We start from the raw sequence: 11,316 nt of genomic DNA on the forward strand, positions 1-11,316 counted from the left end.
GAGAATGTTGGATGAAATTGGTGTTGGGATAGTTTGAGAAGATGAAAAAGTGAAGGAAAAGGGGTGATTTTCGTGTTTGAGAGTTTGGGGAAGGTTGGAGAAAATTTTTGGCAGAGTAACACTAGGGTAGAAGGTGTGAGAAGGTCTGAGAAATGGCTGGATATTTATAGGCATAGGTGCAATCGCGTCGCGTTAGAGATGTGGCATGACACAATTGAAATAGTAACGGTCAAAAAATTTAAATAACTGCTGCAATCGTAACTCGTTGAGTATCAGCGTGACGCGATTTGAGCAACAGAGAGGAACTCAAAAGTTTTGGAGAAAAATGCGTCACGATGGATATTGGCGCGACGCGATTGCAGTAGTCAAAGTCCAGTTTCTTTATTTGACCATTTATAATCGCGATGCGTTGTGAAATAGCGTGGCGCAATCTGAATGGTAGAATGAAAAACTTTTTCTGGACATGAATTTTTGAAAAAGAGTTGATGAGGAGAAGATTGTGACACAACATCAGTATCATATCACAATTTTCTTGGCAGGTTCACACATGTGATTTTGAAAGAAAAACAATCCTGCCAGCTTTATGTTTTGTTGTTTGAAAAGTAAAAGAAAAATAAAAGAAATACTACCTGAAAATAAATTCAGTGGGTTGCCTCCCACCTAGCGCTTTCTTTTACGTCATTGAGCTTGACGCTTCAACCACTGTTAGGGTGGCAAATATGTCAGAAAGAACACATCATCCTTCTTTTTCCTCTTGTTTGGTAGGAATTCCATGAATTTGTAACAAAGAAGTAGATGTTCCCATGCACTCACAGTTAAACCTTTGGAATTTAAGCTCTCCCACCTTAGAGAAGGACATGCATCCATTTGCACACGAGGGATTTCCTTAACCCCTGTTGGTTCAGACTTTGAGAAAATATCTACACTCCTCACTTTTGGATTTTCTTCCAACACAACCTCGTGACACTCTGTCTCCATCTTAACCAACTTCCTTTGAGACTCATGTGCTTTCTCAACAAGATCACCACACTGAACATCAAACCTCTCAAATGAAACTTGATTTGACACCAAGAAATCATCTAAAATATTTTGCAGTTGAGTATTATAATCGATGTTGATCACCTATTTCTTCCTTTCACAATCACTACCTGGTTGATTCGCCTCATAATGACCACAACTCGAGATTTTGTTGTCCAAAATTCTGATCTTAAACGATAGCATATATTTTTCATACTGCAACTTAGGAATCTCTTCTGTGTTATAGAGGAGTAACCTGTCTATCATAGCTGCAAAACTTGGATAAACTTTTTAGTAGCAAAGCACAAAGAAATAGAAGTGAAGAGCATAAATAATAATTTTTTTTCTTTTTTTTTATATATAAACAAAAAATATAAATGACAGAAATCCTAAATAATAACGAAATTACCAAGTTGAAATGATTCAACTTGATAGATATTTGGCAAGTCTACCAAAACTATCGAAGTAATAAAATTTATAAGTTCGTATCCACAGGGACTGTTTCAATTCCTACTCGGTAAAAACGTTAAAATTAAGGATGTAGTAAATTTATGGGTTGCCCTAGGCAGTTGGGTTTGGTTTTATAAAACTTAAACAAAGTAAATAAAATGGCTTGATAATTGGATTAAAAACAGATGATCAAGCCTTTCGAATCCTCTATTGCTCACTGCGAGTAATTTGCCTCTCTTCTCTCTCAATGAAATTAACCTAGCTTTACGACGGATTAACTAAGTGGTTTTGATCAATCTATTGACTCAAAACCCTTTCCTAAGTTATAACCCTATTAATCTCTTAACCAGATTGAATAACCGTGGAAGCAAAGTCAGAACGTTATTCCTTAAGTCATAACTCTCAATTTCCTATCTCTAGGTTCCTAGTGCTGAGTTAAACAGAATTACTATTTCAGGATTAAAAGCTAGGGCTAGTAGTCATTCAATTCCTAAGATCAATTCATGTGATTGCAAGAAGCTAGGGCTAGTAGTCATACAAACAATAATCATGAAAAGCAATAAACACAAATAATTCTGAATAAAGACTAAGTTTTCATTGATGTCAAAGAGAGTTCGTAACAAATTACATGGTTCACAGATCACAAAGATTCATCTCATGGCTTAATCAATCTAAGAGTTTAGCTACTCATAACTAAACAATCAAATAAATAGAAAATAGTGAACATACATAAACCAGAACCAACTATGAGTTGGGTGAGATCCACTGCGTGTTCTGCGGTTTCCTGGTGCCGTCTATGCTCTGTTTTGGTCTCCAAAATCGCACACCAAGCTTCTGGTCGCTTCTGGCTTTTATAGACACAAAATTAGGGTTTCAGAAAGCCCACCATCGTGCCACGTTACGATCCAATCATGGCACGATCACTTCATTAATCCTACGTGGCAGCAGATAAACTTTCCTATCGTGGCACATTCCAGACTTCATCGTGGCACGAAATTTCCAGTGACAAATCCTTTGTCCCACGTTCATCAAACGTGCCACGAGATGCTCCCATCGTGGCACGATGCTTCATTCTTAGGCATTTTTCAATCTTTTCATCAATTTCTCCTGTCGAGCTCTTATTCCTATTTTGATCTGATTTCACCATGAATTACAAGTAATTGACTCTCAAAACATTACAAAAAGGACTCAAATATGACTAAGAAACTAGTGTTGATGCACTGTCATCACTAACGACCACTGATGAACCTCTTGCAAGGGGTTTGTTTGATGATGTTTGGCATAAGCATGTCCCGCTGAAGGTTTCATTATTTTCTTAGAGACTTCTTCGCAACACACTACTGATGAGTCATAGATAGTATAATTTATTGCCTTATTTAGTTTAGTTTTATTTTAGATTTGATTTTATTTTATTGCATTTTATTTTAGTTTAGAATATTTTACTTCAAATTATGTTTTATTTTATTTTAGGAATAAATATATGGTGGAAGGTGCCTTGGAGCAAAAGAAAGAGGACTGGAGCAAAATACAGCGCAAGAATACGAAGATACGGGGCAAAAATACAATTCCCCTTACCAGAAGCTTGGCACGGCCCGTGCCAACATGTGGCACGGTCGTGCCCGTCCCCAGAGTCTCTTTTGCTGCTTTTTCTTCGAGCCCAAGTTACCCTGTTGCAGCTTTACTGTTTTACCCTTTTAGTTGCTTAGTTTCTAAGTCGATTGTAAAGCTATAAATAGAGTAGCTCTCCACCATAAACAAACACGCTTTACTTTGTTTATTTCAATTGCTATTTCAATAAAGTCTTTATTTCGTTTTACTTTCTTCTTTGCAATTTACTTTTATCGCATTCTCTCTTCTTCCCCCATGTCTACGATGAACATGAGTGAGTAGACTTCTTTATCTTGGGATCGTTGGATAAGTCTAATGACGTAATCCGGATCAAGCCAAGTCTTAAACCCTGATTAATTGTTACCCTAATTCCTAATCTAAATTCACCGTTTTAACATGAATTAATTATTATCAAACTGTGGAAGCGAACGCGGAGGGTTTGATAATGGTTAATTCATCATCATAGATATCAATTCATAAAGCGAACGCGGAGCTTTGATATCCGAACAAGTGAATTTAGACAAGGTTTGCGAAACATGAGAATAGTCTAGCAAACCTTGGGACACATAAAGTTTCGATCTTCAAGGGTCCCAAAGGCAATCACCCATGAGAATAGGTGTGGTTGTTGGAGGGATACACTCACTGACTTCGAGAGGAGCTGTGATATGCTAAAGAGAAACTTGTCCTTAGTAATTAGGATTAACGTTTAATTATAAGTTTAAGGCTTGCTTGTGAAAAGATTCGTTATTATGATGAACCAATGATCCCAAGGCTCTTTTATATTATTGTTATTTACCTTCAGCAATTAAACCCCCTTTTTATAAACTTTTCTCTCTTCTAATCATTCTCTAAAAGTTAATTGAATTCACAACTCCCTAGCGGAACGATACTCTTCTTACTACTATTACTTCGATAGGCCGTGCACTTGCGGTTTGGCCCTATCAAGTTTTTGGCGCCGTTGTCGGGGAGTTAACTAATTTAATTAGCTTTTTCTTAGTGATTAGAACTCTCTCTTCTTCTTTCTCTTTTCTTTTTATTTTTATTTTTAACTTTTTCTTTTCCTTCATCATTAACTTCTTGGAAAGCATAAAAATAATACCAAACATGGCTGAAAGACGTGCTCTTAAAGAATACGTGACTCCTTCAATGGGAGAGCCATATGCTATTATTGTGTATCCAACGGTTGAAGATGAAGATTTTGAAATTAAGCCTGCCCAACTTAAAATGGTGCAGCAAAATTATTTTTCGGGATCCCCCGATGAGGATCCCAATCTCCATATCTCAACTTTTTGGCAGCTCACCGTAACATATAAGAAAAACCAAGAAACCTTGAGACTACATCTCTTCCCTTTTTCTCTAAAAGATAAAGCTCTCAATTGGTTCCATTCCCTAAGAGTTGGTTCCATCACCTCATGGGACCAATTGAAGCGTGAATTTCTCATCCGTTTCCTTCCCCCATCAAAAATTGGCCAACTAAGGGAAAAGCTTTTTCAATTTACTCAAAAAGAGGGGGAATCTCTTCACGATTCATGGGGACGTTTTAAGGATATGCTTAAACTTTTCCCCCTCCATGGACTAGAGGAATGGTTGATCATTCACACTTTTTACAATGGTTTATCTCATGCTACGAAAATCTTTGTTGATACAGCTGCAGGTGGTGCTCTAATGAACAAAGACTTCAAAACAGCCTATGCGTTGATTGAAGACATGGCTCGAAATCTCTTTCTATGGACTGATGAAGAAATCACTACAAAGTCTTCACCCTCCAAAAAGAGGGCAGGTATGTACGAAGTCTCTAATTATGACCACCTTGCTTCTAGGATTGATGCACTAACCCACAAATTTGAAAAACTTAATGTTAGTGATACTACTCCTACATCACCTTGTAAAACATGTAGTGAATGCAAACTAGGTAGTGTTGAACAAATAAACTTTATTCAAAACAACCAAGGGGTAAGTCTTGACCAAAGCCCTAATGAAAATCCCTTGGTTCAAAGAACAACACCACCAAGTTATGCTAATAACCAAAAGGTTATTCAAAAGTCTAATCTTGAACTTTTAATGGAAAATTATCTTCTTAACCAATCCGAGCAGCTCAAAGAGCTTGCAAATCAAACTAGACTTTTGAATGACTCTTTTGTTTCACTTACATCAAAAGTAGACTCTATCTCCTCTCACAATAAGGTCTTAGAGGCTCAGCTCTCTCTAGTTGTTCAATTTTGCCAACCTAGAATGAACGCCGTTACACTTAGGAGTGGTAAGCAATTAGAAGACCCCTTAAGAGTCAAACCTAGTGAGGAAGAGACTAGTGAACCGCAAGGTGAGATGGCTGAAGAAGAGAGTGAGAAACCACAAAGTGAGGAAGTTACACCACCTCCCTTCAAACCAAAGATTCCTTTCCCTCAAAGATTTGCCAAGTCTAAGCTTGATGAGCAATTTAAAAAGTTCATTGAGATGATGAATAAAATCTACGTTGACGTTCCCTTCACCGATGTCCTAACTCAAATGCCCACCTATGCTAAATTTTTAAAAGAAATTCTTTCAAAAAAGAGAAAAATTGAGGAAAGTGAAACGGTGAACCTTACGGAGGAATGTAGCGCCATCATCCAAAATAAGTTGCCACCCAAGCTTAAGGATCCAGGAAGTTTCTCAATACCTTGTGTCATAGGGTCTGAAATAGTAAAGAGGGCAATGTGTGATTTAGGAGCCAGTGTCAGCTTGATGCCTTTATCTCTTTATGAGAGATTAGGACTGGGAGAGCTTAAGTCAACTAGGATGACCCTACAATTAGCAGATCGTTCCCTTAAGTATCCAGCTGGAATCATAGAGGACGTCCCTGTCAAGGTAGGAGAAATCTACGTCCCTACGGACTTTGTTGTGATGGAAATAGAGGAGGATAACCAAGTACCTATACTTTTGGGAAGGCCCTTCCTTGCTACCGCTGGGGCTATAATAGATGTTAAACATGGGAAATTGGAATTTAATGTTGGTAAGGATACTGTTGAATTTGAACTTGCTAAACTAATGAAAAATCCTTCCATTAAAGACTCTTGTTACATGTTTGATATAATTGACCGTTGTGTGAAAGAGTGCCCTTTGGCATCAACTACACATGATGGTTTGGAAGTATGCTTGGTTAGTGATGCAGGTACAAAACTAGATGAAGACGCCAAAGAGTATGAGAAGATGTTAGATTGAACTCCTCCTATGGAAGATGTGGGCATAGAGGAGCTAATAGGAAAAGAACCAACCCCTTCACCAAAGGAAGCTCCAAAGGTGGAGCTTAAACCACTCCCACCAAGCTTGAGGTATGAATTCTTAGGCCCCAATTCAACCTACCCTGTCATTGTAAATGCAAATCTAAACGAGGTGGAAACTGAAAAATTACTTTATGTCCTCAAAAAGTATCCTAAGGCTATAGGTTATACCATTGACGACATTAAAGGAATAAACCCCTCATTGTGCACACATAGGGTACTACTTGAGGAGGACTATAAGCCCTTCGTTGAACACCAAAGAAGGTTGAACCCTAACATGAAAGAAGTTGTGAAAAAAGAGGTCTTAAAACTCCTAGATGCAGGTGTCATTTATCCAATTTATGATTCCAAATGGGTTAGCCCGGTTCAAGTAGTACCTAAAAAGGGTGGTCTCACTGTTATTAAGAACGATAAAAATGAATCCATTGCCACTAGAACCGTCACCGGTTGGAGAATGTGTATTGACTATAGGAAGCTCAACAAAGCAACCCGTAAAGATCACTTCCCACTCCCCTTTATAGACCAAATGTTAGAAAGGTTAGCTAAGCATTCACACTTTTGTTACTTAGATGGCTATTCTGGATTCTTCCAAATACCCATTCACCCTAATGACCAAGAGAAAACCACTTTCACATGTCCCTTTGGTACCTTTGCCTATAGGAGAATGCCCTTTGGTCTTTGCAATGCCCCCGCTACCTTTCAAAGATGCATGATGTCTATTTTTTCTGATTTTGTTGAAGATATAATGGAAGTTTTTATGGATGATTTTTCTGTGCATGGATCTAGTTTTGATAATTGTTTGACTAACCTGGAAAAAGTTTTGGAAAGATGTGAACAGGTAAACTTAGTGTTGAATTGGGAAAAATGTCACTTCATGGTAAGAGAAGGAATTGTCCTAGGACACTTAGTCTCTGAGCGAGGTATAGAGGTAGATAAAGCAAAAATTGAAATTATTGAAAAAATGTCTCCTCCTACCTCGGTCAAAGAAGTTAGAAGCTTCCAAGGACATGCGGGATTCTACCGCCGTTTCATTAAAGATTTTTCTTCAATCACTAAGCCACTAACAAGCTTGCTCCTTAAGGATGCAGATTTTGTGTTTGATGATGCATGCCTAAAGGCATTTTGCAGGTTAAAAGAAGCTTTGGTCACTGCCCCTATCATACAACCACCGGATTGGAACTTGCCTTTTGAAATAATGTGTGATGCGAGTAACTATGCAGTAGGGGCTGTGTTGGGACAAAGAAAAGACAAGAAGATGCATGCCATTTATTATGCAAGTAAGACCCTTGATGGGGCACAGGTAAACTATGCCACAACAGAAAAAGAATTGTTAGCGGTAGTTTATGCCATTGACAAATTTCGCCCATACTTGGTAGGATCAAAAATCATCATTTACACAGATCACTCGGCAATAAAATATTTGTTAAACAAACAAGATGCCAAGCCGAGGTTGATCCGATGGATTTTGCTCCTTCAAGAATTTGACCTTGAAATAAAAGATAAAAAGGGTACCAAAAATGTTGTAGCTGATCACTTGTCCCGCCTTAGGGAGACCAATGAGAATGAGTTACCCCTGGATGATTCATTTCCGGATGATCAACTCTTCTTATTGGCACAAACTAACGCACCTTGGTATGCAGACTTTGTTAACTTTCTTGCAGCTGGAGTACTACCACCTGGATTGAGCTACCAACAAAAGAAGAAGTTCTTCCATGACCTCAAACATTATTATTGGGATGAACCCTACCTTTTCAAAAGAGGCTCAGACGGGATCTTCAGAAGATGCATTCCTGAAAACGAGGTAAGTAGTATTCTAACCCACTGTCACTCCTCTTCTTATGGTGGCCACGCCAGTACTCAAAAGACCTCTTTCAAAATTCTTCAATCTGGTTTCTGGTGGCCATCGCTTTTCAAAGATGTGCATAAATTCGTTTCTAAATGTGACAAATGTCAACACACCGGTAACATTACTAAGAGGAATGAAATGCCCTTAAACAACATTCTTGAAGTCGAAATTTTCGATGTATGGGGTGTTGATTTCATGGGACCTTTCCCCTCTTCTTTTGGAAATCAATACATATTGGTGGCAGTTGACTATGTGTCCAAATGGGTTAAGGCTGTTGCCTCACCCACTAATGATGCACATGTTGTTATAAAATTTTTCAAAAAGATTATCTTTCCAAGGTTTGGAGTGCCAAGGGTTGTAATAAGTGATGGAGGGTCTCACTTTATATCTAAACTTTTCGAAAAACTTTTACAAAAGTATGGAGTGAAACACAAAATTGCTACACCCTATCACCCACAAACTAGTGGACAAGTTGAGGTCTCCAATAGACAAATAAAAGCCATTCTTGAAAAAACAGTTTCAAACTCTAGGAAGGATTGGTCAAGTAAGCTCGACGATGCTCTTTGGGCCTGTCGAACGGCTTACAAAACTCCAATTGGAATGACACCTTTTAAGCTAATCTATGGAAAATCTTGTCACCTTCCGGTTGAACTTGAGCATAAAGCCTATTGGGCCATAAGAAACCTCAACTTAGATCCCAATCTAGCTGGTCAAAAGAGAAAACTTCAGTTAAGTGAGTTAGAAGAACTTAGAATTGATGTCTATGAAAATGCCCGTATTTACAAAGAACGAACTAAAAAATGGCACGACAAGCATATCCTCAAAAGGAACTTCAAGAGCGGTGACCTTGTACTGCTCTTTAACTCTAGGCTAAGGCTTTTTCCAGGTAAGTTAAGATCAAGATGGTCTGGTCCATTCACTGTTCGTACTGTCTACCCCTATGGGGCAATTGAAATTTTTTCTGAAAAGACTGGACCTTTCAAAGTTAATGGCCAAAGACTAAAGATTTACAATGCAGGTGAAGCTGTTGAAGAAGAAACAATACTAGCCCTCTTAGATCCTCCATGAGGAACCACTCTTGCATCTTTCGTCAAGCTAGTGACGGTAAAAGAGCGCTTCGTGGGAGGCAACCCACGCATTTAACTGCTTTCGTTTTGTTTTAAGTTGTTTTGTAGGTAATTGTCCGAATACGATTCAAGAAAATGAAAAAATTGAAGTCCCTGGAACCAGAAGATTGGCACGGCCCGTGCTAAGGTTGGCACGGCCGTGCCATGTTTTTCAAAGAAAAATTAGGAGCCAGCCACAGAATGTTGGCACGGCCCGTGCTGAGGTTGGCACGGCCGTGCCAGCTTACAGAGTCCAAAAATTCATTTTTTTTTGCTATCTATAACACCTTGTGAGCTTTCTGCACCCCTTCTTCTTCTCTACTTCTTCTTCTTCTTCTTTTAATTTCTTTTTCTTTTGAATCATTGAGGACAATGCTTCCCCTAAGTGTGGGGGGGGGCCTAATAAAGTGTCTAGAGTCGTAGTGTCCAAACTCCCTTGAACTTTATTCTTTTGTTTTGTTTTTATAGCAAGAGGCATGACTAAGTAGCTTGTTTTTAATGTAAATATGGCATGAAAATTTTTGTTTTGTCTCTTCTTTAGGTCGCCTCTTGTACATGAAAATAGTTTCTTGTGTTTCTTATGTTCTTGCTATACCCATGTCTTGTTTTAATGTGAAAATTCTCCAATGAGAAAAACACCCGGTTGCAATCCTTGAGTAAATGTATGAATAGGTATTTTAAGGAACACGTTCTATCTTTAGTGTTAACTTAGACCCTTTAAAGTCTTAAGAGTAAAAGTAGTATAAGTTTGTGTGGGAAAATTAATCAAATTGTTCTTAATCGTTATATTCTTTTTAATTTGTTAATGTTAAATGGGGCGGGAGAATGGCACCAACATGAGGGGGAAAGGACAATCCCTAACTTCCTAATTGTGGTGGTGACTCCCCAATTTGAACCTAAAGTGAAACAAATCCATCAATGCTAGGGGGAAAGGACAATTACATCCAAAAAGACTTCCTACGCGGAGATGAAACAAACAATTTTGCAGCACTGCTTAGGGTGATTTTGAATCTAGGGGGAAAGGACAATTACATCCGAGAAGACTTCCTATGAGGATAGATAGCCCCTAAGCATCTGCAGCCCCTTGTGCTTAATTGTTATATCTAATTTAATTTTTAACTCAAATTCCCATCACTCTTATTTGAAATGAAGAAAGGACTTTTCTCGGTTACTTTAGCACTAAGGATAGAACCTATTCCTCATAATATATGTCTTATACAGGAGCAAGAAAAGGGTTGGACTGCACACACACACTCACTTGAGACTTGATGTTGGGTAGAATAGGTTCATGAGAAGTATTTGAAATTGTAATTAGTGTACTTGAGGCAAAGCCTTTCTCTTGAGCCATTTGTTCTTAATATTGCCATAATCAAATCTTTTGTTGCTGCTATGTTTGCTGCCTTTTGCTTGAGGACAAGCAAAGATTCAAGCGTGGGGGAGTTTGATGAGTCATAGATAGTATAATTTATTGCCTTATTTAGTTTAGTTTTATTTTAGATTTGATTTTATTTTATTGCATTTTATTTTAGTTTAGAATATTTTACTTCAAATTATGTTTTATTTTATTTTAGGAATAAATATATGGTGGAAGGTGCCTTGGAGCAAAAGAAAGAGGACTGGAGCAAAATACAGCGCAAGAATACGAAGATACGGGGCAAAAATACAATTCCCCTTACCAGAAGCTTGGCACGGCCCGTGCCAACATGTGGCACGGCCGTGCCCGTCCCCAGAGTCTCTTTTGCTGCTTTTTCTTCGAGCCCAAGTTACCCTGTTGGAACAAAATGTGTTTAACAATGAACCTTAAAGAGTTTTGATGATAACAAGGTATTAAAAATTGTAAATTGGACTAGCTAATATTTGTTCAAGTGTACAGGACCATAATTATAAAGTCACATCATCATTGGTTCTGAATGAGCAAATAAAGAGCAAAAGAAAATGAAGCTTAGATGATTCTGAAGGCAAAGCGCTCCTGAAGTCAAGCTGCTCCTGAAGAAATAGCGCCCCTGAAGTAAAGCTGCTCCTGAAGAATAGT

General features: G+C 38.2%; 2 protein-coding genes and 1 non-coding gene across 3 annotated transcripts; 2 read left to right on the forward strand and 1 right to left on the reverse strand.

Annotated features, from left to right (window-relative positions):
• The first annotated feature begins 4,179 nt into the window (after positions 1 to 4,179).
• Positions 4,180 to 6,273, forward strand: LOC146898263 (uncharacterized). The gene is made up of 2 exons (XM_085736534.1): positions 4,180 to 4,829; positions 4,974 to 6,273. The coding sequence occupies exons 1-2, from the start codon at positions 4,180 to 4,182 to the stop codon at positions 6,271 to 6,273; spliced, it is 1,950 nt and encodes a 649-aa protein (XP_085592660.1).
• LOC146898264 (small nucleolar RNA R71) lies at positions 4,546 to 4,652 on the reverse strand. The gene has a single exon (XR_015024409.1). It is a non-coding gene; the product is annotated as a small nucleolar RNA R71 (small nucleolar RNA).
• Positions 6,274 to 6,282: 9 nt separating the features above from the next.
• LOC146898265 (uncharacterized) lies at positions 6,283 to 9,246 on the forward strand. Its single transcript, XM_085736535.1, has 4 exons — positions 6,283 to 6,596; positions 7,461 to 7,632; positions 7,840 to 8,133; positions 8,308 to 9,246. The coding sequence occupies exons 1-4, from the start codon at positions 6,283 to 6,285 to the stop codon at positions 9,244 to 9,246; spliced, it is 1,719 nt and encodes a 572-aa protein (XP_085592661.1).
• The last annotated feature ends 2,070 nt before the right edge of the window (positions 9,247 to 11,316 follow it).

The sequence above is a fragment of the Medicago sativa genome, chromosome 8 (genome assembly GCF_051527215.1).
Source record: "Medicago sativa cultivar Bolivia chromosome 8, Bolivia_mono, whole genome shotgun sequence".
NCBI lineage: Eukaryota > Viridiplantae > Streptophyta > Magnoliopsida > Fabales > Fabaceae > Medicago > Medicago sativa.